The 17,196-nt window shown below is 58.1% G+C and overlaps 8 protein-coding genes across 8 annotated transcripts; 3 read left to right on the forward strand and 5 right to left on the reverse strand.

Annotated features, from left to right (window-relative positions):
- Positions 1-320: 320 nt before the first annotated feature.
- On the reverse strand, positions 321-1,851 carry EV422DRAFT_547630 (uncharacterized protein). The gene is made up of 2 exons (XM_053071608.1): positions 1,080-1,851; positions 321-1,008 (listed from the first exon to the last, which is right to left on the reverse strand). Exons 1-2 carry the CDS (start codon positions 1,580-1,582, stop codon positions 729-731), a joined length of 783 nt encoding a protein of 260 aa, XP_052920889.1. The 5' UTR covers positions 1,583-1,851; the 3' UTR covers positions 321-728.
- Positions 1,852-3,182, reverse strand: EV422DRAFT_547632 (thioredoxin-like protein). The gene is made up of 3 exons (XM_053071609.1): positions 3,005-3,182; positions 2,672-2,936; positions 1,852-2,431 (listed from the first exon to the last, which is right to left on the reverse strand). Exons 1-3 carry the CDS (start codon positions 3,102-3,104, stop codon positions 2,194-2,196), a joined length of 603 nt encoding a protein of 200 aa, XP_052920890.1. The 5' UTR covers positions 3,105-3,182; the 3' UTR covers positions 1,852-2,193.
- Positions 3,183-3,633: 451 nt separating this feature from the next.
- Positions 3,634-6,217, forward strand: EV422DRAFT_335894 (heat shock protein 70 family). Its single transcript, XM_053066403.1, has 2 exons — positions 3,634-3,912; positions 4,149-6,217. Exons 1-2 carry the CDS (start codon positions 3,737-3,739, stop codon positions 5,983-5,985), a joined length of 2,013 nt encoding a protein of 670 aa, XP_052920891.1. The 5' UTR covers positions 3,634-3,736; the 3' UTR covers positions 5,986-6,217.
- Positions 6,218-8,893, reverse strand: EV422DRAFT_335852 (uncharacterized protein). The gene has a single exon (XM_053066401.1). It carries the CDS (start codon positions 8,850-8,852, stop codon positions 6,450-6,452), a length of 2,403 nt encoding a protein of 800 aa, XP_052920892.1. The 5' UTR covers positions 8,853-8,893; the 3' UTR covers positions 6,218-6,449.
- A 135-nt stretch (positions 8,894-9,028) lies between these two features.
- Positions 9,029-11,514, forward strand: EV422DRAFT_547638 (uncharacterized protein). Its single transcript, XM_053071610.1, has one exon. It carries the CDS (start codon positions 9,104-9,106, stop codon positions 11,402-11,404), a length of 2,301 nt encoding a protein of 766 aa, XP_052920893.1. The 5' UTR covers positions 9,029-9,103; the 3' UTR covers positions 11,405-11,514.
- A 108-nt stretch (positions 11,515-11,622) lies between these two features.
- On the reverse strand, positions 11,623-13,578 carry EV422DRAFT_501842 (uncharacterized protein; the record flags this gene model as incomplete). The annotated part of the gene is made up of 3 exons (XM_053068226.1): positions 11,623-11,817; positions 11,912-13,451; positions 13,529-13,578. The coding sequence occupies 3 exons, from the start codon at positions 13,576-13,578 to the stop codon at positions 11,623-11,625; spliced, it is 1,785 nt and encodes a 594-aa protein (XP_052920894.1).
- Positions 13,579-14,074: 496 nt separating this feature from the next.
- Positions 14,075-15,013, forward strand: EV422DRAFT_623810 (mitochondrial ribosomal protein subunit L20-domain-containing protein; the record flags this gene model as incomplete). Its single annotated transcript, XM_053074244.1, has 1 exon — positions 14,075-15,013. One exon carries the CDS (start codon positions 14,075-14,077, stop codon positions 14,594-14,596), a length of 522 nt encoding a protein of 173 aa, XP_052920895.1. The 3' UTR covers positions 14,597-15,013.
- Positions 15,014-16,254: 1,241 nt separating this feature from the next.
- On the reverse strand, positions 16,255-17,112 carry EV422DRAFT_510171 (uncharacterized protein; the record flags this gene model as incomplete). The annotated part of the gene is made up of 2 exons (XM_053068908.1): positions 16,255-16,470; positions 16,564-17,112. 2 exons carry the CDS (start codon positions 17,110-17,112, stop codon positions 16,255-16,257), a joined length of 765 nt encoding a protein of 254 aa, XP_052920896.1.
- Between the last annotated feature and the right edge of the window lie 84 nt (positions 17,113-17,196).

Below are 17,196 nucleotides of genomic sequence, written 5' to 3' on the forward strand. Positions count from 1 at the left end.
AACGGAGAAACGGAATTTGATCCTTTGCCCAAGCGCATGGTGTGTTCTGAGCAATGTGTATATAGATCTATCCAACGAAGGAGGGTGTGGGAGCGATGTGTGTAGTGGGAATTGGCTAGACACTTCTTGACGGTCCTTTGACGAGGGGTTCGGACGCCCCGTCGAGGTACCCTGTCGATTCCCCAAAGCCCAGGCGTCCCTGCCTTCAAATAACAAGCACCTTTCCATCACCGATCATATCCGTTTCCTGTTCCAAACCTGCCCGGATCAGCATACCCAACCCGACATGTGATATGCGTTTGGAAAAACGGGGAAACATACGAGAAGAGACTTCGGTTTCTGGTGTGTCAGGAGTCTCCGTGCCAGGCTATTTACAAAATTCACAAACAGGTTTTGTTTGGGGGGGCGGAAGCTGGTCTACGTATGAGGGCTTCTCGTAAAAGGTTTTGGAAGACAAAAGGCGGGTGTGCGGTAAAGGAGGTGAACACACACGGAAGGAAGCAGAATTGGGGGGAGGGGGAGGAAAACTTGATAGGGTGATGCTGGGGGTCCAAGTAAGGAATGGATGAGGCAGGGTTTAGATGGGTTGGTAGTCCCCCCGGGAGCCGGTGAAGAAGCCGCGGAAGCGTGCGAAGGGGCCCGGTTGGTTTGGTGCGCTGTGGGAAATGTACAATGGTGTGAGATCTCAATACCGCATTCCTCCATCGGCCCCATCCCAACCAAAGACTTTACCCCTCCACATCATCCACAGTAGTCGGCAACGCGACGCTCTCCTCAGGCGTCCGCACAAACGCCCCGCTCTTCGCGATCCACCGCACCGGCGCCCTCTGTTCCACCCACCGCCATGCGCGACCGGGGACAAACAGGAACTTCAGCGCGCCGATGTAGTAGAGCAGCCCGACGAGGATGCCCGATAGGTTGTAGATGAAGGGCGAGTCGAGGATCAGTTTGGAGAGGATGAGGAGGAGCCAGGGGTACAGGGCGCCGGGGAGGGGGATGCCGAATATCCTGTAAAAAACAATAAAGCGATTAGAGGAAAAACAACCTTCCAACGTCCGCCATGGATCGATGTAACATACCTCCTGGTCTTGAAAGCCCCTGCCTTCTCATTCGCCTCCACCGTCAACAACGCATACATCACCGCCCCAAGCCCACCCATACAGCTCTCCCTCCCCCAGAGCACATACCCCAACGCCTCCACCCCGACATAAACCGCACTCCCCAAGAACCCGACCACCAGCACGAAATTCACACTATGCAACGAGCCCCTCTGCGTCTCCAACATCTTATTCAACGGCGGGAAAAAAAGGACGTTCAGCAATGTCGTCGATATGTTCTGGTGGAACCATTGCGCGGTGAGGAGGTGGTAGATGTTGGGCCAGGTGTGGCGGACGATAAGGCCGGGGCAGACGCCCATGTCGTAGAAGAAGCGGGTGGCGTCGAAGACGGTTGCGAGGGTGCAGATGAGGATCGTGAGGGAGGAGGCGACGGGCAGGGCGAGCCACCAGGTTTTGAGGAGAGTGAGGGTGCGGAGGGTGTAGTATTTGAAGCCGGATTCCGAGGGGGGGTTGGAGGGTGGCATGACGGTTTTGGAAGGCGGGTGTGAAAACCCGGGTGGGGAAAGGGTGCTGCTGGTTGGCTCTTCGTCGGGGTGTTGGACTGTGCTGTTCGAACTTGGGTAAAGGATACGAGGAATGCGAGGTTGTTTTTGCACTTGGGGGAGATCGGAGCCTGCCAGCAAAGTTGTTGCAGAAGTTGAGCAGGTGTGGGAGAGGTTGGAGACGCGTCCACCCGCTGTAAAATCCAGATGGTGTCCACGGCCAGCATAACATATGCATGAACGGTGATCGACACTTCGAAACGGTGTAGATTCATCACCGTAGTCAAGAAAGCAAGTTTGGTGCGCCCACATCAGGAAATCTCACTCGAAAGCCCAACTGCCTGGTCCTGAACTCTTTAAGAATGCAATGACCTGTGTTCTTGGTACTACGTCCGTACGGGGTGTAGAAGACATGTGTTGATGGTTCTAGTATGATGTGCGGATGGAAGGCGCTCGATGCTATGTGGCGAGCGACACGCTGGCAATTCGTGCGGTTGGGCAATGCGCATAGCTTTCGCCCTCGACGCCAGCTCGCGCCTCTCGCAAATCATCTCCTCCTTCCAATACTGTCTCCCCAAACTTCCCCATCCATCTCACTTCCCAACAACCCCCTCCAAAAACTTCTCAACGCCCCTCCGATCCCTACTCCCAATAAACGAATCGACCTCCTGTCCCCGCACAAATGCCTTGACGGTCGGCAACGACGCAATTTCGTATTTGGCGGCGACCTGCTCGGCTTCGTCGATGTTGATTTTGACGAGGATTGTCTTGGCTTGGGTTTTGATGGAGGCGGTAAGGATTGGAGTGAGCATCTTGCAGGGGCCACACCAGCTAAACAAGGGGGGATGTGGGTTAGTAAACGTGAGGCGAAGCGAATTGAAGCGGAGGGTGGGTTGGTTGATGATTGAGCGAAACGGTAGCAAAGTCGCTATCGCTCACAGTTGAAGACAGGGGCTCGCTTCGCTCGCCTGCAATCCCGCTCGGCCCTCCTCATCCCAAACCAATTTCTCTCGCTGTCGCTCGGTCTCGCCGTCACTCGGTCTCGCCGTCGCTCGATTTCGCCACACGTACTTTGCATAAAAATCAACGACCACCGGAATATCACCCGCGGCTTCTAGTATTGCTTCGAGATCGCCATCCCCGGCCTCGATCATACCGCCGAGCGCAGGCAATGCCGGGCCACCAGCACCGGCAGTCGTACTCTGAGCACGAGTTGCCAGAGTGTTGAGAGAAGGTATTGAGGAAGCAGCGACGCCGTGAGTAGGGAAGGGAAAGGGGGTTGATGCGGAGCGGGCGGCGAATGGGGAGGTGGTAGGTTTTGGGGCGGATGTGCGGGCTAAGTAAGAGAACAGAGGTTAGGCGAGGACATGATGAATATGCAGGGTGGTGGCTGTTAACGCATACCTTTGGGAGTGGATGCGGAAGTGAAAGGGCGTGCTTGGGCTGAAGTAGCAGCCTTGCGACGGAAGGAGGCGCCAGCACGGGCGGCTGAGGCACGGAACATGGTGGTCGTCTTTTTCGAGAGGAGTGGGTGCTTCAGATGTCAAATGTCCACCGACCGAGAATTGGAAGATGGAGAAACAGGCGAGTTCGGAAGTTCGAGGGGGGGGGGGGGGGGTTACAGTAGTGGTAGCTCGCGTCGGGTGTTAGTTCCATGTTAGATCACTGTTCGTGAAAGCAAGCCACAAGCACAGCCTCCCAAGCCACTGCGCATTCAACCATCTCAGTGCTCACGTGGGGGGAGTGAGTTGAAATGAAATGGGTAGCGAGCCAATGGCAGGGGTGTTGCGTGTTGTCCCAGCGAGTGGGCAGAACTTACAAGGGGGGAGGAGACAGCGAGCGACGTGGCAATGCAATGAGCGCGGTCGCAGCCAATCAGCGCATCCCATATCACTCGCTGGCGCACACGGCAAGACTCAGAGACTCTAGAGACTCGAGAGAGAGAGGAAGTCAGACGAAAGAGTTCTGCGCGCTTCCCTGCATGTCCGCCTTATAAAAGAGAACCCCCCCCCCCTCAACCGCATCCCCCACCTGGTCTCACTCTGACAGCTGTCCTCCCTCTCACTCTCTCCCTCCACTCACTCACCCTCTCCCTCCACTCACTCACTCTCCCAACAACCCACCAACAACAGCACAATGGTCCGTCGGTCACGGACTTCCGCGAGATCTTCGCCCGCGCGTTGGATCGCCCTCGCTTTCGTCATCGTCGTCGCTCTCCTCATCGCTGGCGTGGCTGCTGAGGACACAAAGAACGACACTGCCGAAGAGGACAAGGGTCCCATCATTGGTATCGATTTGGGTACTACTTACAGGTGCGTACCGCGGTCGTTCCGAGCGGAGCGAGGTAGCAAGCTGTTGCTTGAGGATTGGGCCGTAGGCGCAGGAATGCTTGAGGTTCCTAGCGGAGCGAGCCTTGGTTCCGTGTGGGAGACCGAACGCCTTTGCGAGCCGCAATGCTTCCCCTAAGCACGGTTCTGGATTCAACACTCCCGTGTCGAGCGGAACACACCCACTCACATTCCACTTTCCCCTTCCCATATGATTTTAGTTGTGTCGGAGTGTTCAAGAACGGAAAAGTTGAGATCATCGCAAACGACCAAGGTCACCGTATCACACCATCCTATGTCGCCTTCACGGACGACGAGCGTCTCGTCGGAGATGCCGCAAAAAACCAAGCCCCATCAAACCCTTACAACACCATCTACGACGCAAAACGTCTGATCGGTCGCCACTTTACCGACAAGGAGGTCAAGGAGGACGCAAAGCACTGGCCATTCAAGCTCGTCAACAAGGACAAGCGCCCAGGAATCGAAGTCACCGTGAAGGGTGAAAAGAAGGTCTTCACCGCCGAAGAAGTCTCCGCCATGATTCTCAACAAGATGAAGGACATTGCTGAAGACTACCTCGGTGAGAAGGTCACTCGCGCTGTCGTTACCGTCCCCGCCTACTTCAACGACGCCCAGCGTCAAGCCACAAAAGACGCTGGTGTCATTGCCGGTATCGAAATCGAGCGTATCGTCAACGAGCCCACTGCGGCTGCCATTGCCTACGGTCTGGACAAGAAGGGCGATCAACACGTTCTCGTGTACGATCTCGGAGGTGGTACATTCGATGTCTCCCTCTTGACCATCGACGACGGTGTCTTTGAAGTCCTCGCCACCTCCGGTGACACACACTTGGGAGGTGAAGATTTCGACAACCGTGTCATTGAGCACCTCGCCAAGCTGTGGAAGAAGAAGACTGGAAAGGACTGCCACAAGGACCCCAAGGCCATGGGCAAGCTGAAGCGTGAGGTCGAAAAGGCCAAGCGTATCCTCTCCACCGGCATGAGCACCCGCGTCGAAATCGAATCCTTCCAGGACGGTCAGGACTTTTCCGAGACCCTCACCCGTGCAAAGTTCGAAGAACTCAACATGGACTTGTTCAAAAAGACCCTCAAGCCCGTCGAGAAGGTCCTCAAGGACGCTGGCATGACAAAGGCCGACGTGCACGAGATTGTCCTCGTCGGTGGTTCCACCCGTATCCCCAAGGTTCAACAACTCCTCGAGGACTTTTTCAACGGCAAGAAGGTCAGCAAGGGTATCAACCCCGACGAGGCCGTCGCATACGGCGCCACCGTCCAAGCCGGTATCATGCGCGGGGCCAAGGAGTTCCAGGACGTCATCCTGATTGACGTCAACCCCCTGACCCTCGGTATCGAGACCACCGGCGGCGTCATGACCAAGCTCATCCCCCGCAACAGCCCCGTGCCCACCAAAAAGTCCCAGATCTTCTCCACCGCCGCCGACAACCAGCCTACCGTCCTCATCCAGGTGTTTGAGGGCGAGCGCCCCCTGACCAAGGACAACAACCTCCTCGGCAAGTTTGACCTCACGGGCATCCCCCCCGCCCCGCGCGGCGTGCCCCAGATCGAAGTCTCATTCCAGCTCGACGCCAACGGTATCCTCACCGTGTCCGCGGTCGAGAAGGGAAGCGGCAAATCCGAGTCGATCACGATCAAGAACGACAAGCAACGCCTGTCTGAGGAAGACATTGAGCGGATGGTCAAGGAAGCCGAGCAGTACGCGGAAGAGGACGCGGCGGTGAAGGAAAACATCGAGGCCCGGAACTCCTTTGACTCTTACGTCTACTCGATCAAGAACCAAGTCACCGACGACTCTGGTTTGGGATCCAAGCTCGAAGCCGACGACAAGAAAAAGATCCTCGACGCGGTCAAGAAGGCGCAGGAGTGGTACGAGTCCCACTCTGGCTCAGCCGGCAAGGACGACTTTGAGGAGCACAAGGCGGAGCTGGAGGCCATCGTTAACCCGATCACCGCCAAGCTGTACTCTCAGGGTGGAGCCGGTGGCGAGGGTGAGGAGCCGGCCGATCATGATGAGTTGTAGATTTCCCACATACCCCGCATCGCACACCATCACGTCGTCGTCTCGTCGAAACGAGATGCCACACCCCTACCCCACCCCACCCCAACAACACCTTACATCTTTACGCCCACTCACATCCCTCTCTCACGTAAATTTATTGCCACCACTCGCTGCGGGGAGCCCTGTTGGTTACCAACCTTTCGTGATGTAGTGTGAAATCCCCCTTCCGCTTTTGTGTTTCTTTTTATTGTGAATATGATTTGAGCTGCCCTTTTCTTTTTCTCTCTTGATTCGGATTTGGCGTGGGTTTCGTGTGGGGAGGTTGAGGTCATGGTGCGGCATTTTAGAGGCGGGGGTGGCAAAGAGTGACTGTATGTCGATGCGTCCCCATTCTATGCATCTATCTAGTCTACACGCACATGATTTGCATTACGCCATTCCACAACACAAAAAATCACATAGGTGGGTGGGAAAGGAGCCATCCATCACGCGTCCTTCGGCACATCCCCGTCCGCCTCCGATGCCTCCAACCGCCCCTCCATCTCGGCAGCAACGCCCGTCTCGCCACCCGCCCATGTCGTCAACCCCAGCAGCCCGGCCCAATCAACCGCACCCAGCAGCTCATCCATCCGTTTCGCAAGCGCATACAGCACGGCCGCGGACACGGGCCTGTTGGGGTGGGCGTGCACGACGTCGCGGTAGACGCGGAGCAGGGCGCGGGCTTCGAGTTTCGCGGGCGGGGGTGCGAAGGGGAGCGGGACGGTGTGGGTTGCGAGGGCGTGGAGGGTGTGGTGCAGGGTGGGGGGTGCGAGGGGTGCTGGCGGGGGTGTCGGGCCCGGGGTATCCGTGGATGTGGTGACGGTTGTCGCAGTGGTGTCCGCAGGCGTCGATTTCGCATCGGGATCCGCGCGCCTGGTTTGCAGATACGCGATGATCGGATCCCAGGTCGTCGGGTCCGCCCCCTCCCTCCCCATCCGTTCCGCAACAACCTCCTCCCGCCGCATCCCCCTGTTGATCAACACCATCAGCGTCCCCTGGTCCGGCTTCACCCCCCTCTGCTCAAACTCCCGTTCATACACCCCTTCCACCACTCTGCTCACACTGCTCCCCGCGCGCAGATGCGCCTGGAGGAGGGTGGTGACGCACGAGGTGTCGACCTTGTCGCAGCGGAGGGCGTCGGTGTAGATATCCTGCACGACCGTCATCAACGTCGGGTGTGCGGAGGCGGGGACGGCGCACTGCGCACGTAACGCCGCGTTGACGGTCCCGATGTTCGGGGTCAACCCGCGTTTCCGGGCTTCCCAGTACCACCTCGCCGCGCCGTCGGGTTGTCCCGCGATCTCGTGTGCGCGAACGAGGTTGAGGAAGGTGGATCGGATCGGTTGGATCTTACGGGCGCGCATGTCCGTGTAGATCTTGACGACGGCGCGGGCGTCGCCCGTGTCTGCGTAGTAGCGCATGAAGACGGAGAATTGGGCGGCGGTGGGGGATATCCCGTGCTCGTGTTGCATGGCGTGGAAGTAAGTGTTCATAGAGTCCAAGTCGTTTCGGCGGCGGAAGGCGTCAATCAGTGTCGTGAATGTGATCTTATCGGGCCGGATACGTTGGGATTTGTCCACGTTGGCTGTGAGTTCGTGGAAGATTGCAACGGCGTTTTCGACCTGGTCGAGGTTTCGGAAGAGATCCATGACGATGTTGAGTGTCACCGTGTTGGGCGCGCAGTCAGGGCGATGGCGGGTCTCGACCTCGGAGCGCATGCGTTGGATGAGGGCCAGTGCGTGGGGTGCGTCGCCGGTCTTGGCGTACCCGTCGAGCATGATGTGGTAGGTGATGATGTTGGGGAGAGTTTTGTGCTCGTCCAGTTGGATGAAGAGATGTTCCATTTCGGCGATCATGAGTTTTTTCAGGTAGGCTTCCATTAGGGTGTTGAATATGACGATGGGGATCTTTTCGTCCATTGATAGGAGCTCTTTCATCAACAACAAAGCCCCATCCAGGTCGGCCGCTACGGCGCGAGCCTTGATCAACGCGGCATAGGTGTTGAATCCAGGAGCGATGTCCACCCGCTCCTTCAACGCAGCGAAAACGGAATCCGCCTGCTTGATGAGCCCGTCCTTTGCAAACGCCATAATCGCGTCGTCATACACCTGCACCTCGGGCCTTGCCTGATCCTCCACCACTGCCTCCCACGCCTCCTGCATCCCCAGAGTGTTCTGCATCCGCGCACACGCGACAAATATGATCCGATAAACGTCTCCAGGGATCATATGCGGCGGCGAGATCCCCACGCGCACGCGTCTCAGCGTCGAGAAGATCGCTTGCCAGGTTTCCATGTCTGCTTCTGTCGGGATGTAGTCTCCCGATAACATCAGCGGCTCGCCCAGCATCCGTAGTAATTTGACGAGGTCATCGAATGGCAGTGCTGTCTCCAGGTCCCGCGCGGCTAGTAGTCTGTAGTTTGCGACGGCGACTGCGACGTTTCTCTCTACAGCCGCCCGATGAAACAAATGCACTGCTCGCTGCGCATCGAGCGGTAGGCTACTCGCGGCGGTCAAGGCAGCAGCTGTGGACGACAACAGCGTGCCCGGCTCGTACGGGTCGGAAGCACCGCGCCGGGTCCCATCCTTCGTCGCGAGGTTCTTATATTTTTGCTTCCGGGCCTCCTCTGCTGCTTTCGAGTCGCTGCTTCCTTGCTTTTGCTGTTGCAGCTTTATGGCTGCTCTGGCGGCGCGGACTGAGATCGGGCGGCAATGGAGGAGGGAGGGTGAGAGGAATGGGAGAAGGCAGCCAGAGTGCGGGGTGGTGAACGCGGAGAGTGCGGTGGCAGCCGCAGCAGTGGCTCTGCAGCCCTTGCGGACGACCCTTGAGGAGTAGCGAGTGGCGGACATTACCGAGGGGATGTTGCTAGCTCCTCTGTCCTTCGTCCTGCAAGCCCTTCCGAAAGTGCGAAATGTCCAAAAAGCGACAGGAGCATTTAATTCACTTCCACGTGACATTCCGAATAGAATGAATCATCACGTTCACACTCCAAAGTCGCGAAAGAGCCCCCTCCACAGGCTTCAGGCGAGCGGCTGGCAGCAGGCGGCAGATACTGTACAGTAGGTACTTGGATAGATACAGTAGGAGAAGACCTGCAGGAATGTCCTTGTCCTTGCCGGGAGTAGCGACGACTGCCTCCTTCGGGGCCGTTGGAGCTGCGAAAAACGCGTCGTCGGCGGCATCTTCGCTCCGGCATGGCGTGAAATGCGGCACGGGCACCGTCCCGATCGCCTCGAAAGCGTCCGCTAGAGAACCTCACCCCGGATTAGGAACAGCAGCAACCACGCTGTCCTGGCCATGCCGTCGTCAGCAAACGCGATCCTTCCGAACCAGTGCAAGGTGCCATGACAGGCAGCTTCTTCTGGACCTCCTTAGAACCCTTCCGTCACAACGGGAGGCAAGGCAGTTTTTGAAACGATTTGGGCAGGAGCCCCATCCGCCGAGGCCTGGGCACGGAGTGAATGGGAAGGATGGGAAAGCGGCTGCGGCGGGGGATCGTACGGAGGGCAATGGTCTGGGTCCTGCGAAGGCGAAGGAGAACCTGCAGGAAAAGCTGCAGGAGAGCAGAACAGATCCGTCGTCATCAAAACCACCCTGGCGGCCACCACCAGCATCCAGTCTGAACGACGCCATACTATCACCAATCACACCCCACCGCACGATAGCGCAGGAGATCCTTACCCCACATCAACAACAGCAGTTGGGTTTGATCTGCCTGCAAGCGATGCTGCCCGACTCCCAACTTCGCCGCTTTGCCGCCACATTGGTGCATCTCCAGAAACTAGGTCTCATGCCCATTGTACTATTGGAGGAACCGGATGGCTTAGCAATGACCTCCCACAAGGATGACGACGGATGGGGTCACGGTGTGACATTGAAGGACGCGGAGTCGGCGAGGAAGCGGCTGCTGAGGGAAGTGTTCAGGGTTGTGGATCACGTCGATGCGGCGGGTGGAAGGAGCATGGCTCTGTATAGCGGTGTCTTCGACAGCGTCAAGGACGTCGTCGATTCCGACACAGGAAGTCCCTCCCCCTCCGTGACCCCAGTCTTCACGGCCGAGATCCCCGGCACGGACTCCCTCCCATCCTCAACATCCCCCACCAACCCCGAGCCCTCACCCGCCCAAACGTCAATCGACCTCACCCCCATCCACGTCTCCCTCAACCTACACCAAATCCCCATCCTAACCTCCCTCGGCTACAACCCCGAAACCTCCACAACCGCCATCCTCCCCGCCCGCCAAGCCCTCGTTGCCCTTGCAAAAGCCCTCACCTCCGACCCTCACCTCCGCTCCCCACTCAAAGCCATCCTCCTCAACGACCGCGGCGGCCTCACCAACCCCATCGACGCCGAAACCCACCGCACAGGCCGCCCCCGCAAACCCTTTCACCACGACGACGACGAACACCCCTTAACCTTCATCAACCTCGCCGACGAGTACGAACCCGTCCGGGACGCCCTCCTCAAACGAACAAACGGAGATCTATCCCACCCATCCGCCCACCACTCATTCCGCCGCCGTCGCCGCCACGTCTCCCTCCGCGACGACGACGACGACGAACTCGATGCGTCTCGCCGCACCGCCGCCTTACGCGCACACGATCAAGAAACCGGCCGGCGCCAGCTACAAGATCTCGACACAGTCCACCACGTCCTCCGCGTCCTCCCCACCAGCTCCTCTGCCATCATCGCCGCCGCCGCGTCCTCAACAAGTCTCATTGCGAACCTCATCACCGATAAACCCGTCACTGTCGTCGCGTCCGATCCACCACAATCACAATCGCATACACAAAACACAATAACCCCGACCCCGCCAACCCCACCCACCCTCCTCCGCCACGGCCTCAACGTCTCCTTCCACCCCACCTTAACAACCCTCAACCGCACCAAACTAAACACCCTCCTCGAAGCCTCCTTCCGGAAACGCCTCCTCCAAGACATATACTGGCCCCGCACGGAACATTATATCCACGGCGTCATCGTCGCGGGGGACTACGACGGTGCTGCGATCGTCACCGCGGAAGTCATCCCGGGCCCATCACACGGCGGGGCGAGATATGCGTATTTGGATAAATTCGCGGTTGCCCCGACCGCGCAGGGCATCGGCGTCGCGGATATACTGTGGAAGCAGTTACGGCGGCGGTATCCGGATCTGTGTTGGCGGTCGCGGCGGGAGAATCCGGTGAATCGGTGGTATTTTGAGCGCGCGGAGGGGCATTGGGTTTTGCGGGGTGGGGGCGCTGGGAGGGCGGCGAGCGAAGACGGGGACGCGGGCCATCAAAAATTGAAACAACAGCAGGAATGGACGTTGTTCTGGTACGGCCCGCAAGCGCTGGAGCGGCTCGAAGCGTACCGGCTCATTGCGGCGCACATGCCTGCCTCATTTGCTAGCGGGAAGTAACGGCCGCTGAGAGACGTGCTGTAAATATACTTCTGTTTGGGTCACGGGCGATTGTAAATACGATGTTTGCAAATCATGCGAATATATCATACTCTATACAGATCATGAGATCTAAACGTGGAGAGTAACAATATTGATATGTATACGTACAACGGGACGCTTGGGAACGAGGGACCCAAACAGACGAAAGATGATCCATCCCGACATCTCTAACTCCGTTACTTCTCGCCATACGCCTCCCACCCGACACTCTCCAACGTATCTACCTTCTTGAGTACCTCGGATTCCTGGGCGGCGAGGTAGGCGGCCATCGCGTCGCGGTATTCGGGGACGGAGGCGCCGAGGATGCGGATGGCGAGGAGGGCGGCGTTGACGGCGTTGTTGATTGCTACTGTTGCTACGGGGACGCCGCGCTGTTTCGGAGATAGAGGAGAAGGGGTTGGTCAGCTGGACGTTGTCGAAAGGGGGTCGGCATAATGAAGGGTATTGGAGATTTTGGGAACTCACCGGCATCTGCACAATACTCAACAAAGAATCCATCCCATCCAACACCTTCAACGCCACGGGTACGCCCACGACCGGCAACGGTGTAACAGCCGCAACCATCCCCGGCAGATGGGCGGCACCTCCCGCCGCCGCAATGATCACTTTCAGTCCGCGGAGGTGGGCCTGCTGGGCGTACTCGTGCAAGCGGGCGGGGGTGCGGTGGGCGGAGACGATGGTAACTTCGAAGGGGATGTTGAACTGGCGGAGGATGGCGGCGGCGGGTTTGAGGGTGGGGAGGTCTGAGTCGGAGCCCATTATGATGCCAACTTGGGCGGTTTGGGTTGTTGTTGAGGGTGGTGGGGTGGGTGTGGTGGCAGGGGTTGCGGATGTGGTGGTGGTTGTTCGTGTGCTTGTGAATGTGGGTTGTTGCGGGGCTGTGAGGGAGGTTTCGCCGAGGATTTCTTCTAGACGGGATAAGAGGGTGCGCATGGTATCCGCGACGACGGTGACGTGGCCCATCTTCCGGCCGGCGCGGCACTCTTTCTTGCCGTAGAGGTGGATAGTGGCGCCTGGAACCGCTAATGAGCGGCCGCACGGTTGCAGGGTGTCATGCATACCCTGATCGCCCGACCCGACGCCGAGGATGTTGACCATCCCAGCCGCAGGGACCTTCAACTCGGCGGATCCGAGCGGCATGCCGAGGATACATCTCAGATGCTGTTCGAACTGAGAGGTATGGCATGCCTCAGTTGCGTAGTGCCCGGAGTTGTGCGGGCGGGGCGCCATCTCGTTCAGCAGGATGCGGCCGTCGGCCAGGAGGAACATCTCGACGCCAAAGATCCCGACGCCGCTGAGACCCTCCACGGCCTTCTCCGCGATCCGGCGCGCCCGCTGCCCGATCAGACCGTCGATGCGCGCCGGTGCGATTACGACGTGGCAGATGTTGTCCTTTTGAATCGTCTCGACGCACGTATAGCTGACCACCTCTCCCTTCGAGTTCCGCGCAACCATCACCGCGACCTCTTTGACGAAGGGTACCATCTTCTCAATGTACAGGGCCGGCCCGCCTTTCGCCTTGCCGCCACCCAGGGATTCCACACCATCCGCCACATCCGCCTCGCTCTTCACCACACGGTTCCCTCGTCCATCGTACGCGCCGGTCTTGGTCTTCAGCATGACGGGGTATCCAAACCCACTGGACTTGATGCCCTCCGCCTCAGCCCCGGGTTCCAGATCCCTGTACTCCGCCAGCGGGACGTCGAATTTCTCCAAGTGGCGCTTCTGGGCATACTTGTCCTGGATGATGCGAATAACCTCCGGACTTGGGTGGACTGCACACCCGTGTTCGGCGGCGGCCTTCTCGAGAGCGTCGGCGTCGACGTGCTCGATCTCGACTGTCAGGACGGAGCATTTGGCGGCGAGCGTGGCGATGGAGGCTGGGTCACGAAAGGAGCCTGTGACGTGGCCGGGAGTCGTTGCGCAGAGGTCGACGGCGGGATTGTTGGCGGCGTCGAGGACGAGGATGGGGAGGTTGAGGCGGTTGGCGGCTTCGACCAGCATGCTGTTATTTCGGAGGGCATCGTCGATGAGTCTATAAGGTCAATTTCAAGGAGAACCCCAAAAGAAAACACAACATACCGGCCCAATTGTCCCCCACCGAGGATTCCGACGACGTGCTTGTTGTCCATTGCAGCTCGCCTTTGTAAGTGGTCTGTGTGAGTCTGGGTATTCCTATTGCCATCGCCGACGACAACGACGAAAAGTGAAAAGGCAAGTTTGTCGCATTAAAAAGGGCGACAGAGCACGCCGGCCCACGTGACCGTCGAGCTTCCCCGTCGTCGAGTGGCAACCTTCACCTTCAAACCGAAAGCACAACAACTACAATCCCACTCCAACTGCATCTGCACCGATACGAACTAGAAGCCGCCCCAGTCCTCCGTTTTCTTCTTGCCGGAAGCGTAAGAAGTATACTAGAAGCCGACGCACTTCGACTTTCTGGTCTGTGTGTTGAGCGTGCGGCACCGAGTCTCACCGCCAAACTATTCGGGGACGAAGTCTTCCGTCGAAACGAACAAACTTCTTTCCGCAAATAGCGCCGCTCACTGAAGCGGAGGGAAGCTTACGGAAAGCAGGGACGTAGAGAACAGCAAATATATATTTTCTACGAGAGTGCGGATCGGTACGATGTTCAGAACGAGAACTGTGTGCATCCAGCGGGCGGCATCCGTTCTGCCAACAACAACCTCCACCATCCTCCCAAGATCAGCCAAATACCCCACCATCTCCGCCCTCCGAACCTTTTACTCCTGGAACGTCCCAGCCGACACCCCCCGCACAACCCTCGACGACGGCTCCGTCCTCATCCAACGCCATCACAAAGCCCCGGCGCCCCAAGTCTTACCGGCCTCCACACTCAACAACCTCCCCCCAGCACTGCGCCCGCCACACCCAGCGAGCAGCACGGAAATCACCGCGGCGCAGCTGGCTGAACTGCAGAAGCTCCGTCGGGAGGACCCGGACACGTGGACGGTGACGCAGCTGGCGCGCAAATTCAACGTGCCCCCTGCGTTGGTTATGCGGGAGGCGAAGTGCCCGCCGGCTCGCAAGCGCATGATTGTGGCGACGGAGAGGGAGAGGTTTGAGAGGATGAGCATTGCGAGGAAGGTTAGGGCTGTGGATCGGATTAGAAGGAAGGCTTTGTGGTAAAGCGAGATTAGACGGAAAATCGCCGGCGGGAGGAGTGGAGATGATGGGTCAGAGTCGGGTCGCCCTGGATCAAAGGATGGTGTTACAAGCCGCAAAATGCTTCCCCTAGAGGGTGAGTCGGGGAGACGAAGAGCATACCACGAAGGGTCCCTTTGGATGGCATGCATCGACCTCCACATTCCCCTTTGGCGCATGGACGTCTCTAGGCGGGGGAACGCTCGATCCATGCCCATCCATGCCCATCCATGCCGGTATTTGCATCGATGAGGATCCGCAGTCCCCACCCCGCCAAACCATTTGTATAGACTAGAATCTACCAGTCTCGCTTCCCGTCAACTTGTACGTCCCCCGTGTACTCATACTTCCTTATCAACTGTGTTGCCGAATAAGGGTCAAGATCGGGATGTACTGTATGTAGTTGTCAGCGGCAATGGTTCCGTTTCGCTCCGGTGCAGTATGTTGGCGATGACCGCCAAAACTCCTCACCTGGCGCCAAATTGGACGCTTGACGGACAATGGCACACCCACGATCTTCTGGTTCATCGTACGTACTGTACTACTCAACACCGGTACCGAGCAAGTTCGGAACAACCCATGGCTTTGGGCTCCTAGGGCTGTGTGGCTAGCGTCGTTGTCTCCCCTTCGAAGTCAAATCCAAAAGCGCGCGCTGCGCACCGCAAAACGCGCTTGGCGGAGTCCAAGGCCCAACTCACGGACAGTCCGTCGTCAGGTTGTCGGAGGTCTCCCCTTTCTCACATCCCCCAAACGCCATTCACACTTAATTGTCCACACCCCAACAACGTCCCCACTATCTGGGCCCCCATCTCTCCAGACCTGTGGAAACCGAGTTGGCCCCACATGTCGTTGCAGATCACAAAGGGATGCGTGGAATGGAGTCCCATAGGCCTTTCTCTCGTAGTGCACGTATGGTGCATGGGTACACCAACTACGTATAACCCCTTGGTTGTGTTCTGTGATTCTCTCCTAGCCTCCGTGTCTCCTGCTAAGCCCGGAAGCTTGACTCGCCACCATCCAGAGCTCTACCCACAGCCGCATCAATGCCCACTCGGACCCTATCTCATCTCCGAGCTCCTTTCCCCCTTATACTTTCTTTCCTCTCGCCGGACCTAGAGCTGCACGCGTAATGTGGTTGGGCTGTGTACATACATCAGAACCCCAGCCATTCTCCGGCGGCTGGCGAGACTTTTCTTTTAAGGTCTGAAAGGCACGGCCCGCCCGATGAATGTGCGGAGTCGGAGCTCCGTGGGATAGTGTCCAGACCCAATCCTCCCCACTCTCGACATTGAGACTCTTCCAAAGTCCCGCATAAAATCAGTGAGAGGGCCCCCCAACCCCGCTTTCTCGAAAAGGGCCGAAACGAAGAAGAGCAAGTAGAGGTTCGTTCACAACTCCCTTGAAGGTTCAAGAAAAACGGTCGCTAAGATTTGGTTATATACATTCACGACCATGGGGTATATATCCGCCTACCCCTCCCTCCGCAACATCTCGGGATCCGACAGTTTCCGGAAACTCTGCTCGAGCCCCGATGACGGCGGGGCCCAGAGGTACAAGCGCCTTCCCCCACCAAAGCGAGAGCACATCACCCATCTACGACTACATCCTATGCTCACGCCCATACAGATACACACATTTGAGTTTCACGCAAACGTATAGTTGGGATTATACCCATAGCTATCAACACTCCACTTGCCATGCCCCTTCTCGGTGGGCGCGTGGGGCGCGAACGCGGCCTGTGTTGCCGCGGCGGTGTAGCGGGAGTCGAAGAAGGAGGAGTTGGATTGGGTGCGTGGGTCATTGTCGCCTTCGAAGCAGGCGGAGTGGTAGAAGAGGCGGATTTTGCGGCCGTCGCGGACCTGGAGGGGGGAGAGAGGGAGGGCGACGGTGAGATGAGGGTTGATGGGGGCAGGAGGTGGGGATGGGGGGATGAGTAGGATTGGGGGGCTTACCATCATTTCCTCGTTCTTGTAGATGGTTCGCTTGCACGACCGGCATGTCTGTGGCCGAACAGCCTTACCGCCGCTGACTGTCCAGTAACTCATGTCGGTACTTGATGCGGTCGGGGATGTAGAAGTGGAAGAGGGTGTGGCAGCCGGAGCGATGTGGGTGTTCGAGTGGGCGGGTTGAGGTTTGGGTTTGAGTTTCGCGGTGTGCGGTTTAGGTTTGGCGTCGACGCCTGGTTTCTTTGATGAAGGATGCGTTGTTGTGGTTGTGGAACGTGCACGAAAAGCACGAGTAGCAGCAGTGGCAGAAGTAGACGCAGAAGAAGAGGCAGAGTGTACCGATCCGCCGATGGGTGTCTGACCTGGGCGGGCCGAGTTCCGCTTTGCCGTTTTATGTGCTGCAGCAGCAGCAGCACCAATGCGTAATGGTGACGAGGCGGACGACAATGGAGGCGCTGCCACCTTCCCTCCTGCACCGGCAGCAGGAGCATTCTCAGCGCCCGCCGAGTTCCCGTCATTATTCACGGCAGGCAACGCCGACCATGAGCTTGACATGCTGAAAGGTTCTCCTTTCTTTCGATGGCCCTCTTGCTTCTCTCGCAGAGATAAAGGATGGGTTTGATCTGGATTGAAGAAGTG

Source organism: Fimicolochytrium jonesii (assembly GCF_025526975.1).
Source record: "Fimicolochytrium jonesii strain JEL569 chromosome Unknown EV422scaffold_43, whole genome shotgun sequence".
Taxonomy (NCBI): domain Eukaryota; kingdom Fungi; phylum Chytridiomycota; class Chytridiomycetes; order Spizellomycetales; family Powellomycetaceae; genus Fimicolochytrium; species Fimicolochytrium jonesii.

What these genes read in the sequence shown, in the direction of transcription:
- EV422DRAFT_335852 (XM_053066401.1), bottom strand. Translation starts at nt 8,852, where the DNA reads ATGTCCGCCACTCGCTACTCCTCAAGGGTCGTCCGCAAGGGCTGCAGA.
- EV422DRAFT_335894 (XM_053066403.1), top strand. Translation starts at nt 3,737, where the DNA reads ATGGTCCGTCGGTCACGGACTTCCGCGAGATCTTCGCCCGCGCGTTGG. An exon ending in GATTTGGGTACTACTTACAG is followed by an intron (nt 3,913 to 4,148) that starts GTGCGTACCGCG and finishes ATATGATTTTAG; the next exon opens with TTGTGTCGGAGTGTTCAAGA.
- EV422DRAFT_547638 (XM_053071610.1), top strand. Translation starts at nt 9,104, where the DNA reads ATGTCCTTGTCCTTGCCGGGAGTAGCGACGACTGCCTCCTTCGGGGCC.
- EV422DRAFT_547630 (XM_053071608.1), bottom strand. Translation starts at nt 1,582, where the DNA reads ATGCCACCCTCCAACCCCCCCTCGGAATCCGGCTTCAAATACTACACC. An exon ending in GGGGCTTTCAAGACCAGGAG is followed by an intron (nt 1,009 to 1,079) that starts GTATGTTACATC and finishes TGTTTTTTACAG; the next exon opens with GATATTCGGCATCCCCCTCC.
- EV422DRAFT_547632 (XM_053071609.1), bottom strand. Translation starts at nt 3,104, where the DNA reads ATGTTCCGTGCCTCAGCCGCCCGTGCTGGCGCCTCCTTCCGTCGCAAG. An exon ending in TTCCGCATCCACTCCCAAAG is followed by an intron (nt 2,937 to 3,004) that starts GTATGCGTTAAC and finishes TCTCTTACTTAG; the next exon opens with CCCGCACATCCGCCCCAAAA. An exon ending in GTCGTTGATTTTTATGCAAA is followed by an intron (nt 2,432 to 2,671) that starts GTACGTGTGGCG and finishes CCCCTTGTTTAG; the next exon opens with CTGGTGTGGCCCCTGCAAGA.